Source organism: Gastrolobium bilobum, unplaced genomic scaffold (assembly GCF_033153095.1).
Source record: "Gastrolobium bilobum isolate Gb01-03AN ecotype WA unplaced genomic scaffold, APGP_CSIRO_Gbil_v1 utg1031, whole genome shotgun sequence".
NCBI classification, from domain to species: Eukaryota; Viridiplantae; Streptophyta; class Magnoliopsida; order Fabales; family Fabaceae; genus Gastrolobium; species Gastrolobium bilobum.
The window spans coordinates 249,536-268,497 of record NW_026899326.1 but is presented as its reverse complement, the minus strand read 5'-3'; the positions used below and the strand labels follow the sequence as shown (position 1 = coordinate 268,497).

The 18,962-nt window shown below is 34.9% G+C and overlaps 1 protein-coding gene across 2 annotated transcripts; it reads right to left on the bottom strand.

Annotated features, from left to right (window-relative positions):
- Window positions 1–904: 904 nt before the first annotated feature.
- LOC133289648 (phosphatidate phosphatase PAH2-like) lies at window positions 905–9,329 on the bottom strand. Of its 2 annotated transcripts, XM_061487628.1 has the most exons (11): window positions 8,167–9,329; window positions 7,821–8,033; window positions 7,651–7,724; window positions 4,837–4,921; window positions 3,916–4,002; window positions 3,740–3,812; window positions 2,326–2,369; window positions 2,098–2,226; window positions 1,919–2,020; window positions 1,624–1,759; window positions 905–1,246 (listed from the first exon to the last, which is right to left on the bottom strand). In XM_061487628.1, exons 1-10 carry the CDS (start codon window positions 8,980–8,982, stop codon window positions 1,706–1,708), a joined length of 1,677 nt encoding a protein of 558 aa, XP_061343612.1. In that variant the 5' UTR covers window positions 8,983–9,329; the 3' UTR covers window positions 905–1,246; window positions 1,624–1,705. The 2 variants fall into 2 exon arrangements, with proteins under 2 accessions (XP_061343612.1, XP_061343613.1); XM_061487629.1 differs by lacking the exons at window positions 1,624–1,759; window positions 1,919–2,020; window positions 2,098–2,226; window positions 2,326–2,369.
- Window positions 9,330–18,962: the final 9,633 nt, after the last annotated feature.

Genomic DNA, 18,962 nt, shown 5'->3' with positions numbered 1-18,962 from the left:
ATAGTTCGATTCAGTTTTTTGATTATTTTGTACATCCGTAATATAAGATGGATTATTCCCTTAATTAGCATCCAAGAAGGAGAAATTTAGAAAACATATATTAAGCTTTTAATTTAAGATACAAGAACATAGAGAATCTAGCCAATTTAAAATATCTTTTTTTATATAAAAATAAAAATATTTTAGATCACTAAAACCAAAACCCCATTTTGGATTTTGGATGACACGTATCTTTTCCAACTCATCCAATGTAAGTTCTATGGTTGGAGCACATTTTTAGTCTCAGGGAAGTACCTACTTCCTTACCAAAAAAAAAACCAAAAAACAAAAAGATATGGGAGAAAATAAACATAAAGGAAGTGAAGTGTAGATAGGTTTATCGATTATTATTTTTATCATATTTAGTAAAAAAAATATACCCGTAACACTAAAAATATTTTATTTATTTGGTGTTTGTACCCACCAAAATCAGCTCATCACAATATTAGCTTGTTTGCTTCCGTCTTGCAATCGATTTGGTTTGTAAATTATATAACTTCCAGAGGAAATTACGTTGACCTTCCCCAAAGTTAGCGCTAATTACATTAGGACACTCCTTAATTGCATAATTAAACCCGTACCCTTCAATTTATTCATCATCAGTACAACATTAACTCCTAACATAACGGGCTGTTAAAAAAGAAAAATTATGTTCCATGATATTCTACCGTTAATCTAATTATCTAACCGTTTTCACGTACCGGATCGAATTTTAAAGAATGCACAAGGGATTGAAACATAAAGATATAATGAATAAGTAAATGAATTATAGGAACAGAAGCTTTTCTACTTGTTGTAATCAAGAAACTGAAGAGGAAGCTTTCAATATTACATACATAAATAGTTACATACAAAGTGATGCAACTCATTAATAATGATTAGAAATGATGTTAAATTGGTGGGATTCTCGTTCTATGATTTTGGTGGTCATGCTCGTGAAAATAGAGTAAACTAACTCGTTTAAATGTTCATGGGATCACTACAACAAACCGTACAATGGAAATAATAAAGGTATATCTGATCTCACAGCCTCAAGCTGGAAGAAGTTAAATTTGAAGCAGGTTGCAGGCAAAATGTATCCTACGCTTTCATAAATCCCCCATCCATCGAATTCAAAGTGCCAACAAATCAATCCACCAGGACTTGAAAATCATCTCTAATGGTCTAATTCTAACTTTTTTACATCGCATCTTCAAGATTTGTCACCCTACACACCATACAGAAATATCAAACAGATTATTTAGAAAAGTTTGAAGAGATTTCCCTAATAAACTTCGGAATTTTGATTAATCAAAGAAAGAAACTAAGTTACCATTAAAAAGATGGGATATATTTTTCTTATGTTGTAGGAAAACAATTATCTCATGTTGTACAAATAAAAGTATAAGTGAGACTCACAGGTAAGAGGAGAGAGAAAAAAGAGTGGTGGGACCTAACCTCTTTTTGTGTGTATAGAAAAGTTGTTTATCTCATGTAAAATGAGATAAACATAACCCTAAAAAGATATCAAGTATATAATAACTAAAACTTAAAATCCTATAATGGAGTCTTAACACATTATGTATAGCAGAAAATCAATTTTACCTATATAATTCTAGGAGCAGCACAACCAGCACCTATCCGCACCAGACCAAGATAATTGAACAGTAAATGCTAAAGGACCCTTTCAAATATTCATAGCAGAAGGCAACTTCCAGTAATTCCATGAATTAAAATCCTCCTGTAACCAATATTCAGCAATAACAAGGCCAAAAAAATAAGTTACATCACAAACAAATCCTTTTAACATCAGACTTATTTTTGGAAGGAGAGAGAGGGAGAGGGGAGTAGTTGATATTAGGAAAAAGGAGAGAGAGAGAGAGTTCCTTCAGAATTAAACCTGTTCAGAGGAGTATGTAGGGGGGAACATCCCATTCACGAGAGCATGAAGAGAAGTATATGTTTTTGTGTCAAAACAACGGCGGTTTACAACAATCTCTCCCTGAAAACTTAAGACATGAGAATGGAAGTTTGGAAAACTTAAAACATTTCATTAAAATCATATGAAAGACTTATTACCCTGGGATTAATAATGAATATTTTTCCTTTCGGGATTCCAACCTTGAGGTAGCTGATTTCATCCGTATCCCTATTTCCAAAACCAGCATAGAATGGATTGCAATCAGGAGGAAAAAGTGCCCTGATGTCCTGGATGCATCAAAACTCAACTAATCTTTAATAACATGATTACCATGCTGAAAATATTAAAATCATGTCAAATGTAATATGTGACGATGGGAACCTAACCTCTAAACATGCAATTTTGAATTCATGAGGAGCCCTCCGGATAACTGGAAATAGAAAAGAAATGTCAAGTCTTAAATATTATTAATAAAAAGTCCCATAAAAACATCCAATCCAATAATTAAAATTTCCTTGGTCATTTATTATTTACAAATCATTTTTACAAAGAAGGCCTGCACTGCATGTATCTTCATGTAAAACATTATGTGTATCTGATGAGACCTTGGGATGCACCACCCCAAAAGCTAGCTCAAAGGGTGGGAGTGCCCAAGGCCTTATAAACCCCACATTAGTTGCCCATACAACCAATGTGGGACTCCAAGTCCCATACCTTGCAAATGGAACCCAACATTCCACCACGCTTCCCTAGTGCGTGCCCTCACGGACAACTCCACGAGATGGATGCTCTGATACCATTTGATGAGACCTTGGGATGCACCACCCCAAAAGCTAGCTCAAAGGGTGGGAGTGCCCAAGGCCTTATAAACCCCACATTAGTTGTCCATACAACCAATGTGGGACTCCAAGTCCCATACCTTGCAAATGGAACCCAACAGTATCACATGAGAAAGCAGGGAATAAAAGGTTAAAGTGGAAGGCTTCACCTTGTTCAATTCTCCATTTTTCTATTCTTAAATACTCCTAGTATAGCCTTCCTTAGGTTATAGTACAAAAGCTATCTGTCATTTCAGGTAAAGCTGGAAACAATGGCACTCCAGATTTTTATTTTAAGCTTCACAGACGACTTTAGTCAAACTACTTGAACTTTCATCACTGAACTCATTCGCATGGCAAGATGCAACGTGGAATATTAGGGAAATTAGATTTCTAATAAGAAAATATACACGGCTAATCCCTAATCGGTGCAAGTTTTCGCCCATTTAGGCTTAATCAGTACTTCCAGGAAAAGAATAAAGGAAGACAACTAAGTGTTAATGTTGTTCAGGGCCAAAACATAACTAAAAACAACTCCCCATGAAATCCTGACTTGTGAGGTTAGGGCAGAGAAAATCCTTGTATGCAACCTTGCTCCATCATAAAAACACTACTTTATCATTGCACTAGGTCGCCCTCATACACACAAAACATAAATATTAAAAGAAATTTAATTTCTAGTTTCCTATTCTTTCTCCCTCACTATAATATAGGTTCAAATATCAGCACAAGCAATTCTACAACAAATCTAATGAATGTAATTAATGTAGACTATGATAAACCCTTGTTAAGGCTTGTGGTATGCCGTGACCTTCGAATGGGGCTAATTTAACCTTTTTGTACCAAAATATTATAAGAAAATTAATCCTACATGTGAGTAGGGGGAATTATGATGCACAGCATATGGCAGGAACCTACATTTAAATTGGAAGAAGGGGAACAGTAGGAAGAAAAAGAAATGAAAGACAAGCCGACTAGTTACCTTCTCGGTATAGAGAAGGAAAAAGTCCGTCAGGGGAAATAACAACAGGACCATCCGGTAAAACCTTCCCATCCTGCATTATAACAAAACAAATAGGAGAATGTAAACTACTTTCTCTGGTCTTCTTGTATTGTCCATTCTTGAGATTTAAAATTGATTCCAAATTTATGAATCACCTGCTTAAGGTTGAATAGGAAATTTCTGGTGTGAGAGGCCTGAGAAATAGCACGAGCACTGAGAAAAAGTAGCTGGTAGCCATTTTCCTGTATAGTGTGAATTAGACAAGTTAAAATTCCATAAACGACATCCAAAACAAAAAATACAAATAAAAAATAAGAAAATCAAGATAGTTATTATAAAGAACCAATTCAACTCAAAAGTTTAAGCTGATGGGTAAGGCTACATTAATAGTTTTATATATCTCTAACACGCCCTCTCACACAAGAGCCCATTGGGCTTGAAGGGCGGACAATACACAAGCCCACCTACCCGTGCTAAGAAATTCCACAAGCGAAAATGGGGGCGGTGATGATCGAACCCGTGATACCGAGGCTCTGAAACCATATAAAGAACCAATTCAACCCAGAAGCTTAAGCTGTTGGGTGAGGGCCTTTTTAATGGTTTATATTATACTCTAATATGTCCCCTCGTAAGAGAGCCAATTGGACTTGAAGGGTGGACAATATAAAGTCTAGCTAAAAAATTCCACAAGAGAAAGTGGGAGGCGGTAAGGATCGAACCCGTGACACCGAGACTCTGATACCATGTAAAGAACCAATTCAACCCAAAAGCTTAAGCTGGTGGATGAGGTTACACTAACAGTTATTATAAGCAGGCTAAAAGGCAGTTTCCAACCCAAAACTCCCTAGATGATTAATTAATCGTTAGAATGACTAGACATGTAAAATAGAAGTCATCAACTTTGTGGCCTTAATGGACAAAGCAACCAATTATTTGTTTTGAGCTCACTTGTCCGAGAACATTGCCCAGACAAGTGATGCATGATCACTGTATTCAAGATTTAACTACAGAACAAAACATTTTCGCATTGTGTAATCTCAAGACATCTTCTAACCACACACAAAAGACAAACAAACCTTGATATCTGAGAATAAATGAGCAACACCTGTCTGTGACCAGTCAATTCCAACCAAAGGCATGAACTGGCCTAGAACATCAGATCTGTAAGAAAGAAATTAGCATCATCACACCATAAAGTATAATTAAACTCTAGAATCAAAAAAAAAAAAAAAAAAAGACATGGAGACCAATTGGTTATGGCATATATCTAGATGTTAAAAATGATTGCATGAAGGAAGAAAGGAAATTCAAACTTTTACAAGTTTACTACTATCTGTAGTCCATCATTTTGTCTTACTTCCTTGCTTACTATCATCATGCAGTTTGAATTCTAATAAAACCAGTCTAACTTAAATCTGCAAATGATATGGACATGGGAATAAAGGGTCCTCAACCTTTTAAAGTCTACACTAAGATCTAAATAAATGTCAGATTGACAATTGTCTAGTATTTTATCAGACAGTTGGGCAGTTTATTTATTATTAATTATTAAAATAGTTTCTGTAAGGGTGGCTGGTTATTGGAAGTTATGGTTAGACAGTTTATTTAGGGAGAGGTTATACTTACTATCTCTTACTACCAAATCTCAACTGTTAATTTTCGCCAATCTAACGGTTGTAATTTATTGAAAATTAATAATTAATTAATAAGTATGACCCAATAAATTACAACCGTTAGATTGACGAAAATCAACGGTTAAGATTTAGTAGTAAGAGGTAGTAAGAAAAAAAGGTAGTAACTATAACCTTCCTTATTTATTTATTATTAAAATAGTTTCTCTAAGGGTGGTTAGTTATAGGAAGTTATGGTCAGTTATTTGTTGTTATAAGAGGGCATATCCTCAATTAGGAAGCAGTCAGAAAAATTATGTAAGGAATAAGATCTGAGAATACTTTCCCAGGGGAAGAAGAGTGCTCCTTGTAAGAGGGGAAACCTCTTGTATTGTTGACTTCTAGTAATAAATATTCAGTGTAATTAGTATATTGCTTTTACTCTAACTTTATTCTATCTTTTCTCAAAGATAAGAGACCAGGGTTATAACAGCAAAACTCTACCTTCTCAGGTGAAAATTGACCAAGATATAACTACAACCATGAATTTTTCATATTAGCATATTATCAATTGACAATGAATTTAATCTTAAAGGTATGATAATAATAGTGAAAGTATAAGGTGAATTATATTGGCCAACTTTCCATTAATCACCACTAAAATGGATTAAGACAAGGATTATTCTTTATCTGCTTGTAAAAATTTCACATCCAATGAGCGCCGTTAGACTGCAATGGCCTAATCTAGGTTGTCTAGCTCAATTAACAGTTTAACAAACAAATCAATGACAGTAAATGTATATTTATAGGTTAAATTCATACAGAATTGATTTGGTCAAGTTTGCGTATAGAAGAAAAAAAGAAAAAAGAAAAAAGGTGCCAAGAGCCCAACCCATTGCTGAAATAAGAGGAAGTGCAAGAGAAAGAGGTGGGAGCAGGAGCCCAATCCAACGCTGAAATAGGAGAAAAAGGCAAAGAGCAAAATGTTGGAATCTAGCTCCTATAACTCAGAGACTCCAAAAGATAATGCAGAGTCACTAATCGACCTTAAACCAGAAACAGCACAATTACAAGACACCAAAGAATGACTATAGAACCCAAAGTCTGTGAGTTGTAGGAGCTAGTCTCCAACATTTTGCTCTTTGCCTTTTTCTTCTATTTCAGCATTGGATTGGCCTCCTGCTTCCACTTCTTTCTCTTGGCCACTTCCTACTATTTCAGCAATGGGTTGGGCTCTTGGCCCCCTTTTTTTTCTTTTTTCCTGCTATACACAAACATGGCCACATCAAAAATCTTAAAGGACATCAGAGTGTGGCCTCATAAAGTTTATCTTCACGAGAAACTGATAGTAACTTTTGCGTGTCTAACTTGCTTATAAAAATAAGTTTATTTAACAAAGAACTCGGCATATAAGTGAATGAGGCTATGCACTAGATAAAAAAATAGATATAAGCAAACATGAAGGACAACTCCAGCCAAAGTTTGATGACCTTATTTATAGTGAAAAATATGCAGGCAAGTGCATTTTTCCACAAGCACAATGTGATGGCAATAATTGGAGGTATACTCCCAACTTAATGTATTCATGCTTGTACCATGTTTTTTTTACATATTTCCTCATGATAAGAACATAACGATTCTGAAAAATCATATGACAGGAAGCTAAACAAAAAGGCAACCAAATGAAAAGGGAAAAAAAATGGAATAAGATTCCTATTCTTTTTGAGCAGATCAGCAAACAGCCGAACAAGCATATTACCTGATCTTGGTATCCATTAGCACTATAAACTAAACTCACACTTTGGAGAACCATGTCCCGTTTTCTTCAAGTGAACATAGGAGATGAAAAAAAAAAGTACCATGCTAGGCTCAAAAGAAACAGGATTCATGGAGCATAAACTAGTTCAGCACCATAAAATAGAATAGAAGTTTACATACAATAATAGAACCAACCCTGCCATATATCTTAAAGAAAGTCTCAGATGCGATATGCTTTCTCTTTGATAGAAAGAAAAAAGCATGAGCTAAGAAGCTTTTGGGAAATACATCATAGTGCGGACTTATGGTTGTTGATATAAGCAGAATATATTTGATTGAACCATTGATTTATTCAGTGTGAATGAGTAAGGAGCATTTTTTGGTATGTACCAACTTACTTGATCTTTATTTGCAAGATAAGATCAAAATAAAAATGGAAAAGTAAGTAACTATTAAAAGAATCCGTCAGAGTATACTATCTATTTGGAAAACAGTTTACTTTTGACAAAGATATATCCTCACCTTGTAATTGTCCCATCCACATCTGATATCACAATACGAGTGTTCCATTTCCACAAATATATTCGAGCATCAACCTGAATAATAATAAAAGATAGATTTCAATAAAAGGAAAGGAGAAGTACGTCTCATGTACTTAAAATAAAACTAAAGAAACTTTATTAATTACTAACCTGCTGCTTCCCTAGCATAGGTGTAGAGAAACTGAAGGTTACTGTGTTTCTCCCTTCCTTCAGATTCAAGGATGCTAGCTGTTCAGACGTTGGAGTATTTGCCCTAACCTTCTTAACTGAACAATCTCTTCGACCAATATTGATAGTTTGAGATTTTCGAAACTTTGCTAGGTTTCCAACACCCGAAACATCATACACATCAGTCTGTGAAACCTAAACAACAACAATAATGTATCAATGTCAAGCAAAACAGAACACACTCTTCACACTTTCGCTTGCTTCACTTACTCCATTTGATATGTAAAAGATCTAATATGTTTACCAGGAAGAATTTAGCATCATTTACCTCAGGCAGCAATACAGTTGCAGCATGCAAGACCCCACATCGTGCACTTGAAAGGCACAGAACCTCATCAGAGTCAGACTTGGGACTGATGCCATCTTGCTTACTGCAAGAACATGCTTCCTCCTTTATTGTACGAGGGTGTAAACCATTGTCCAAGGTACCACCCCGAGTTTTTCTTCTGTCTCTACGAGGTAATTGATCAAAAGTGAGATTGGTAGACCACTTTAGCTCCAACAAGTTAGCTGCAATCTCAGCACGCTCAAATGAATCAACCCTGTTGATATTATCACCATCTTCACTATCCCCTTTGAAGGACCTTACAAGCCCGAGAATTCGGGAGCGGCGAGAACTAGTCCTGGCCACAACCTTATCAACCTGAGCATCTGAATTTGAATCAAAATTACAACTTTTGGACTTGAATTGCCTCTTACTAACCCGTGGTTGGATATCAACCGTGTCATCACCAGATGATGGATAATACAATATAGATTCCCCTTGTTGTTGTTCTTCTTCTTCTCTTTCTTCACCTTGTGCTTGTGAGTGGAGAAAGAAAGCTTCCCCTTTATGATTCAAATACATATGAAAATCAGGTTCCACTCCATCGACACTAATATTGACCTCCACCTTTTCCTTTTCCTTTTGCTTCAAAACCTTGTGCAATTTCCCAAATCTAATGTACCAAGGAGAAGACTTGAAGCTTCCATCTTTCTGCTGAACAACAACAATGTCAACGGCACCACCGAAAGGGAGGAATGGCCCTGAAACCGTGCACATGCCACGGGTGATGTAGCTGCCGAGCCTCCCCACCGCTTGCATATTATTATTACTTTTATTATTCTTACGCTAATTCTAATCTTGGCACAATCATTCCAACCAAATTGGAATTTCGAATTTCGAATTTCGAACAAACACCTAAATCAGAACCCTTGTTTTCTTAATTCGAAAAAAATAAAATAAAAAGAGAAACGACATCAATGGATTTCCCAAAACGGATGAATCAGAGACATTATTAATTGAAGATCTGGACACAAACAAACGGGAAGAAAAACCTCCTCGGACACAATCACACAACGACAGTAAAAGAAATTAAAAATAAGGAACCGCCAATCTCGGCATATTCCGTTCGAATGATTCGAATGTGCTATGCCAACGATCTCATTGAGAATATTCTCGAGTCACCACCCTCTGATATAATATAATAAATAAAAAATAATAATAATTGAAGCTTCATTTGTATAGATTGTGATTTAAAAATTTGAAAGCACTATTTCAGTGACATGGAAATCCCGGAGAAGGCCCACTGCATCGCACTGGATGGGACCCAGCGTCTGAGATTGCGTACGTAACGACGCTAAGGCGAAAACGATGTTGCTATTTCCAGACAAATATATACAAATTGCGGTTTTTTCTGGTATCACCGTAACAGTCTTCCATTGCGGAATCCAAATAAAAATAGATTGAGAATTCGTAATTCGCAATTCAGATTTCAGGGGTTCAAGTAATGTTTAAAGAATAAGAAACCGGCGAAGGCATTGCCATAATATCCACTGGAGTGACATGGTTGAAACATGACAGAACTAGAAATATATATAAGAGTGAATACTCATTTTGTTCATCAACAAATATTACTATACCCGTTTTAGTTCCTAATAAATAAAAAAGTTCTTTGTAGTCCTTCTTAAAAAATTTAAAATAGATTCATTTAATTGAAATTATGGTCTCTCGTAAATTCAAAAAAGATCCATATTAGTCCCTAAAAGAACTAAAATGGATCTATTTTGAATTTCTTAGGAACCACGATGAGCTTTTTTATTTGCTAGGGACTAAAGCGAGTATCGTAAAATTTGCTGAGAACCAAAAAAATATATTTACTCTATATATAATGTTAACTATATATTTTGTAATAAATTAATATAAAATTATAAGAAGTAAATTAAATAAAATTTAAATTAGTATATAATATTTATTTATAAATAATATTTGTGACTAATGTTATCCATAATATCCATCGGAGTGAGGTGGCTTTTTTTTATAACGAAGAAAAAAGGTATAAGTTAAAAAAATTTAGGAAGAGCTTTTTGTTAAGTTATATTAGGTACTTTTTTTTAACTTTAACTTAACTTTTAACTTAAAAAAGAGGTATAAAATAAATAAACATGATCTTAAGAGAGTAACAATGGCGATAGGCAACAACAAGAATTCTTTAAAGACAATGACTAATGTGTCTTCAAGCGCACCAAAAGTGAAGATGGAGGGTGCCGCTGCAACTAAAGACAACAATGACTATAATTGAAAGCAGCAGCTCAATGAAAGCAACTTGAAAAGTCCATTGCCGAAGAGTAGCAAACTTGAAATATAACAATGAAGATTGGTTATAAGAATATATGAAGTAGGTTAACAGAAGTAGAGGTGGCCGAAACAAATAAAAAATACAATATTGAGTTACGATTGGTTTGAAAATTGCCACGGGACAGTATGCATAATAATGAGTATAGGGTTTGTCGAGAGAGACGAGGAGTCCAGAGTTACGGAGATGATATCATTACAATAGAGTTTCAAATTTTAAGAAACTCGATAGCGAAATTGGGTTTTATATGTTATATCTCTAACACAAGAGTCTTTGGGTTTTGTTAAATTTCAGGACCCAAGAGGTTTGTGAGTAATCCGTGTGTTTTGACTACACAGCGGGGAGTCTATTATATAACTGAAAAGAAAGAAAGTACAAAGAGATATACATGATGTCAGACTAACTACAAGAAAAAAGTTTATTTGTGACAAAAAATTTCGTCACAAATTTTGTCACAAATGACAATTTTTGACACAAATAATCAAATTTCGTCACAAATAAATTTGCGACTCAGGAATTTGTGACGAAATTTCATATGTAGTGACGAAATTTACGACACTAATAATATTTTTTCTTGTAGTATTAAACTATTATTCTAAACTACCACTACAAAAATTCAGGCATTTTGTGGAGGTTATATTTTCATATTGTGAGGGTCTTTGATCTTCACAAAGTACATTTGTGGCATCCTCAATGACCCCCAGTTTTACCTACGCCACAACATATTTTGTGGAAGTTTTATGTGCAATGCCACAATTTGTTAAAATATTTTTTGGAGGCTTCAGACCCCCCACAAATGTTTCAGTTTCTGGAGGTTTAAGACTCCTACAAATTTGTTGAAAATTTAAAAAAAAAAATCATTTAAAATTTTACATTTCTTTTAAAAAACCAGGTAGATTCAAATGGATAAAAAAAATTCATTCCAAATATTTGAATACATATCTAAATAGAACTTGGTTTTCAAAGATAAAAAAAAATCAAAGAGATGTATAAATGAAATTAAAAATTAAAAGTTATTAAAAATTGATAACTATTCATGCAGTATTGTTATCTTAATGTTTTGTATGTGGTTATTAAAAATTTAAAGATTAAATTTTTAAAAATTTAATAAAACCATATGTATCTTACGTAAGATACATATGGTTTTATTAAATTTTAATATACAAAATTTAAAGATTAAAAATTTTGTATATTAAAAATTTCGTAAGATAAAACCATATGTATCTTACGTTTCAGTATTCTTTAATAATCATATGATACAAAAGTTATTAAAGAACCATAAGCAAATTTAATCTCCAAAAATTTCTCTCTCCACTATGGATTTGCTATAAAATTACATGCTTGTTAATAGTTACAACGAGAGGGCTGCACAAGATTCATCAAATGCAATGGATGAACAAACTACTAAATCAACAAAGGTTTGAATACACTAGAGCCATGACAACAGGTCTAGTCTGATTATCCAGAAAATGTTTGTATGTCAACTTGTCACTCAGCAAAACTTCCTAAATATATAGATCAGTCACAAGTTCCATAGATCCGAGTTTGATTCAGATTCTTCTTCCTTTTTAAGGGATGCAGTGATGACCAGTTGATTGAAGCAAATGGCTTTCCCTAATTGCAAAACACTTCATATAGAGGACTTGAGAAAGTTATTTACCAACGAGCTTATAGTAGGCATATAAACCAGAGCCAGCAAAACCGATATTTCTGCCAATCTTTCCCTTCAAATTGTGATTACAGTTTGATAGACATAATAGAAAACTAGGTTGACTAAGAATATGGGTCATGGAAGGATTTTGAGTAAACTGAAATTGATTGATAACAGTCAGATTTGGTTATGGAGATATCGACTTTGTAAACATTTTTTTTAATTACTTTTTTAAATGACTTTAATCTTTGTACAGTAAATATAGATAATTTATCTACATTCATTTTCAAAACGACGTCATTTTGAATCGAAAAATTAAAATTTATAATTAGAAAAATTATTATAACCCTGAAATAAATTATAATTACAAAAATACCTTGATTTTTGTCCCAAAACGACGTCGTCTTGGGTTCAGTATAAATAACTTATCTACATTGGCGGTAGAAAATACGAATCGTTTTTAAATATGTGAAAATAGACTCGGTTACCAACGTTGTTAAAATCGAGATCTTAAGTAAAATCGGATGGGGATTAAAAAATCGCAAAACGTAAAATCATAATGTAAAAAAATCGTAAAAAATCGTAAAATTGTAAAAGCGTTTGGAATATTAGTAAAATCGTAGTGATAAATCGAGATTTTAACAACAATGTCGGTTACAATAGAGTATTCAAAATATACTATAAAAAATAGAACGTTCACGATATTGTTCTATAAATGAATAAAAATATTTCTTATCAACATTCGTATTTTGTCTTTTTTAATTTCAATATTCCATTGTGATTTTTAACAAAAATACGCATTTAATAATATTATGAACTGCATATCGAGACAATTTTATTATCGGATACTGTTCTATTTTTGTCTTTTGGAAATTGACGTATACTATTTTCTCCCCCAACTCAGACCTTTGCCTTTTCAATTTTACTATTCTATTTTTTTTTCAAAAAAATGTATTATGAATTTTAAAATATTATTAAATACATCCCAAGAACATTTTATTATAAAGTATAAATAGATAATTTATAATTAACAATGTCATGAATTCTTATATTTACGTAGATTATATAATTGTTAGACAGTATTCAATTTTTGACTGTGCAAGTTGTTAGAACGGTGAAAAATGGTGTTCATTAATTATTTTATTAAATAGATTAACAAACTTATTTATGAAACAACTAAAATATTAGCTAGTAAGGTTAAAATCTTAGAATCTTAATTGAACTAAAAAAAATACACTTGAACATATATACTTAATAAGTCTTTTTTCTTTAATATTTGAAAACTAAATTTTTATTTATCCAAACTCAAGACAGAAGTAATCAAGTACTCACCATCTATTTTTTAATCGTCACTTTGTTTTATCCTTTTTACAAATATTGATTAACAAGAGTCAAGCATAATATTTTTCTCATTGCAGTTTGCTCACTTAATTTTTAGCTATGGTAAAATTTTAAATGCATTATCTTTCGAGTAGACTTTACTAAGTATTTTAAATTTTATTAAACTATTATTTTATTGAACTATTATATGTATTTAAAATTTAATATATATTTGGTCGGTCCTAGAGTCAGATATGTCTAGTAAGAGAGACTGATATGTCAATCTTGGATATAGAGGCTTTCTCATGTATCTATGAAAGAAATACTCTTAGGGCCTGTTTAGTGTGATGTACAAGGCTTGATAGTATAAGCTTATACAACAGAACCCCTTAATACATCAAAATGATGTATAACTTAATCAGGCCTAAAGGGGTGGGATTAGGCCTGATAAGGGGTTGATGTATTAATATTGCTTACAAGTAGAACTCTCAAGAATTAATATATCATTTCAATATTAATATATTAAAATAATTTTCTTAATATAGTAATTTTTAAAATATTGATGGATATTATCTTATGCAATATTATACCAAAAGATGGATAGTATTAAAATTTAATAAGGTCTTGTACAATCATGTCTTATACTATCAGGTCTTATTCTATCAGGCCTTATCCTATACTATGCACCAAATATGCCCCTAGGGTTAGCAGATCATTATGCACTAAGAGTAACGGCTTTGCCAAAGGGTTATTGTATGTGTCTAGGTTCGTAGCAGTTGTATTAGGATTAACATTCTTAATTGATTTTTCTTTATTTGTCTTAGTTTCCTCTTTCAATTGCCCTTTTATTGGGTCTTCTAGAACATGAGCCTCTTGTATAGGCCCATCACAATATCAGTATTGTTATCAGACATTATTTACTAATAATAAATTAATAATGAGATTTGGCTAATGCCCATTAGCATTATTCATAATAAAAATAAATATTAAATATTATATATATATATATATATGAATTAATTCATTAAACTATATTCTTAGATATTATAAAAAAATAAAAAGTCATCTTCGCATTGAATAAATCCAGGGATGATCCGAAGAGAAAGGCGAGCACTGGCGGTCACCCCTCCTTAAACTTTAATCTCAAAATTATTACATGTATAAAATTATATTTAACAAATAATAATAGATTATTAGGGTAATTTTTAAACCCTCCCTAAAAAATATTTGTAACAGTTAATTCATACTATTATTATTGATAACACTTGTAATTTTGGTATTTTATTTTTGTCCCCTGTCATAAAAAAATTTGGATCCACCACTGAATAAATTGCTAGTAATAGTATTAATATAAATGGGAAAAGTGTGTGTCCCTTTAAAGGACACAAACTTAGGTCCTTTTAAGAGAAAGATAAACGCAAGGAGGTGAGACTCTCACCTTTATTTTTTTTTGTCTTTATTTTTTCAGTGGGACCACTGCTTTGTGTCTATCTCCCTCTTAAAAGAATTTAAGTTTGTGTCCTTTAAAAGGATATATACTTTTCCAATATAAATATGAGATAGATTATTCTGCCTACTCTTAGTTTACCTACTTTTGCTTATCCATTTCAACAAGGTTAGATTATAATATCATCTAACAGTGAAACTAATTCCTACTCGTTTGAATCAAACTAATCGAGTATAATGTATATTTATATATATATAAAAATCATCTCTAAATAATTTCAACATAAAATATAAATAGACAATCTATAATTAAAAATTTCATTAATTCCTCTAAATGAAAAGAAATAATTCTAGAAAAAGAAAAGGAAACAAAAAAACAATCCTTCCAATTCTTCAACAATATTGAGCATTTTAGCTACTTTTATTTTGCATAACAATAACGGCAGTAAGCAATTGCTTCTTCAACGGATGCATGCAACTCTACCTTGGTATCGTAACCGGAATTAGGAAGAGAAGTGATTGTATGGACTTGAATTTTCTCTCTTTTTCCTCTGAAATACTCTGGCATGTGGACCGTTTGTAAATACCTCTTTGGTGCACGGATCTTGTGCTTCTTCTTGTGCTCCTCTTTATATGCCTTATTACGTGTAACATGATGACCCCCTTTGTGTCCTTTCATACACCCAAATAATGAGAAAGAATGCTTGGACTTACCTTGTATGTTTGTTCCTCTATCATTGTTGTTGCCTTCTCCTTTGCTGCGTTTGTTTCTGTCTATGGTGTTGAGCTTCCTCCTTCAATGCTAAGCCCAAGCCCATTTGAGGGATTTCCTAAAAACCCTAACCCTAATTTCCACCTCCTCTATATACACTCATTAGTTGTGGGTGGAGGCTAGGTCAGATTTGAGAGAACAAATTTGAGAGAATTATTTGATTTTTTGAGCAAAGCTTTATGCTTTGCATTTGAAAGATCTCTAGAGAGAGAGTTTAAGTGAAACATCTCTAGGGTAGTTTGATTATCACCATTATTGGAGAGGTTGAGTTAACCACCACATTGGTGTATTTGATTATTTGTAACCATTATTTTCATAGTGGATTTTTGATCTGGACTAGGTCCCGTGGGTTTTTACTGTTGGGCTTCCTCCTTCAATGCTAAGCCCAAGCCCATTTGAGGGGTTTCTGAAAAATCCTAACCCTAATTTCCACCTCCTCTATATATACTCATTAGTTGTGGGTGGAGGCTAGGTCAGATTTGAGAGAACAAATTTGAGAGAATTATTTGATTGTTTGAGCAAGGCTTTATGCTTTGCATTTGAAAGATCTCTAGAGAGAGAGTTTGAGTGAAACATCTCTAGGGTAGTTTGATTATCACCATTGTTGGAGAGGTTGAGTTAACCACCACATTGGTGTATTTGATTATTTGTAACCATTATTTTCATAGTGGATTTTTGATCTGTACTAGGTCCCGTGGGTTTTTTTACTTCTTCATTGGAGAAGGTTTTCCCACGTTAAATCTAGTTGTGTTCTTCTTCTCTCTCTCTTGTTTTCGTTTTGATTTTTTCGCTGCGCTGCCTGACCTGGTGAAGTTCAGGCTGAGGTATTGCCGAGATCCGAGTTCAGGATCTTGTTGATTGACTTCCGCACAAAGGCCCCTGAGCCGAGCTTGAGGGAACCGAGTTTTCCCAACAGTGGTATCAGAGCCCGAGTTCGACGGGTTCTGAGGGAGACGAGATGGAGACCTGCATAACTCATGATGGAGATATGTTCAAGTTGACCGCAGATAATTTCACATATTGGAGACCGATGATGGAAGATCATCTCTACTGCAAAGATTTGCATAAGCCCATTATCCTTGATGAGAGACCAGCAGGCAAGACAGATAAGGAGTGGGAGATCCTGAGTCGGAAGACGGTAGCCACGATCAGGAAATATATTGATAAAAGCCTCTTTGAGCACGTGTCCGAATTCACGAACGCGTATGAGTTGTGGACGAAATTAGAGTCCATGATTCAGAAGAAGACTCCCAGGAACAAAGCACACCTGGTTCGCCGACTTGTTAAGCTTGAATACAAGAAAGGCATGAGCATGATTGAACACCTGAACACCTACAAAGGTATTGTGAATCAGCTGTCAAAGGCTGATATGAAAATTGATGAAGAATTGCAGGCATTGCTGCTGTTGAGCTCGCTGCCAGAAAGCTGGGATACTCTGGTGGTGACCCTGAATAACTCGACTCCAGATGGAAAATTGAAGATGGATGTCGTGACAGACAGCCTCCTGGGCGAAGAATCCAGGAGAAGAGAACGAGGTACTTCGAGTACGTCTGAGGCCAACGTTGCTGAGAACAAAGGGAAATCTGACTCCCGGGGTAGAAGCAAATGCCGGGGTAGAGGTCGTGATAGACGAGACAAGTCCAGAGGTCGGTCAAAGCCGAAATATGAGTTGAAGTACTTTTACTGTGGAAAGACAGGCCATAAGAAGCCAGACTGCTGGACCCTGCAAAATGACGAGAAGAACGACTCTGTGAAGCCGGATCAGATTATTCCCAAGAAGAGGGAAGACAAGAGCACCACTGCGGTGGCTGCCAACCCGGATGCCGAGATATTCCTCCTTGGTGAGGATAATTATTTGAATGTTGCATATGATGACTGCACCTGGATTGTTGACTCCGGTGCCTCCTTCCATGTTACTCTACACAAAGGTTTTTTCTCCTCTTATCGAGGTGGTGATTTTGGAGTCGTGAAGATGGAAAATCAAGTGACCAGCAAGATTGTTGGTGTCGGTGATGTAACTCTGACCACAGATGTCGGATGCCGATTTGTGTTGAAAGACGTAAGGCATGTTCCTGACATGCGTTTGAACCTAATCTCGGTAGGCAAGCTTGACGATGCCGGGTTAGTGAACTACTTCGGTAGTGTCAGATGGAAGCTGGCCAAGGGAAACTTGATCGTGGCCCGAGGTAAGAAAGAAGGCTCCTTGTACGTGATGCAAGGAAAGATTAATGGCGGAGAAGCCAATTCTGTTTGAGATGAACCTAGCTTGGAGCTATGGCACAAGCGCCTCGGCCACATGAGCGAGAGAGGGCTACAGATCCTGAACAAGAAAGGATTATTGACCGGGTTGAAAGGCCAAACGTTGGAGAGTTGCACGCACTGCCTAGCTGGAAAGCAGCACCGGGTTTCTTTTGTGAGACCGGATCAACCAAGAAGACGAAGGAATATTCTTGACCTCGTCCATACTAATGTTTGCTCCATGTCGGAGAAATCTCTTGGAGGAGCTCAGTACTTTGTTTCATTTATTGATGACCATTCCCGCAAAGTGTGGGTATATTTGTTGAAGACTAAAGACCAGGTACTACAATCCTTTAAAGAATTCCATGCTATGGTTGAAAGGGAGACTGGCAAGAAATTGAAGGTGGTCCGATCTGACAATGGTGGTGAGTATTGCGGCCCATTTGATGCATACTGCAGAACGGCCGGGATTCGACTTGAGAAGACGCCCCCCCAAGACACCTCAGCTGAATGGGCTGGCTGAGAGGATGAACAGAACAATTGAAGAGAAGGTACGAAGCATGATATCCAATGTCGGGTTACCGAAATCATTCTGGGGAGAAGCCGTCAAAGCAGCTGTTGACTTGATCAACCTCTCACCATCACGGCCACTTGAAGGAGAAATTCTAGAAGAAGTCTGGACAGGTCGGAAAGCGGCCTATAATCAACTGAAAGTGTTTGGATGCCGCGCTTTCGTGCATATCCCTAAAGATGAAAGGGCCAAACTTGATGCGAAGACAAAAGAATGCATCTATCTTGGTTCGCCAAGATGTGAGTTTGGGTTCCGAATTTGGGATCCAATCAATAAGAAGATCGTGAGAAGCCGAGATGTGATCTTTCATGAGGTTGAGAACATTCATGACATCTCGAAGCCCAAAGTCCGAGTTACTGTCAGACGTGAAGAACCCATCCCTCTTGTCCGAGCTGAAGCAGGGGGAGAAAATCAAGAGAATGAAGAAAATGATAATCAACAACAAGCTGAG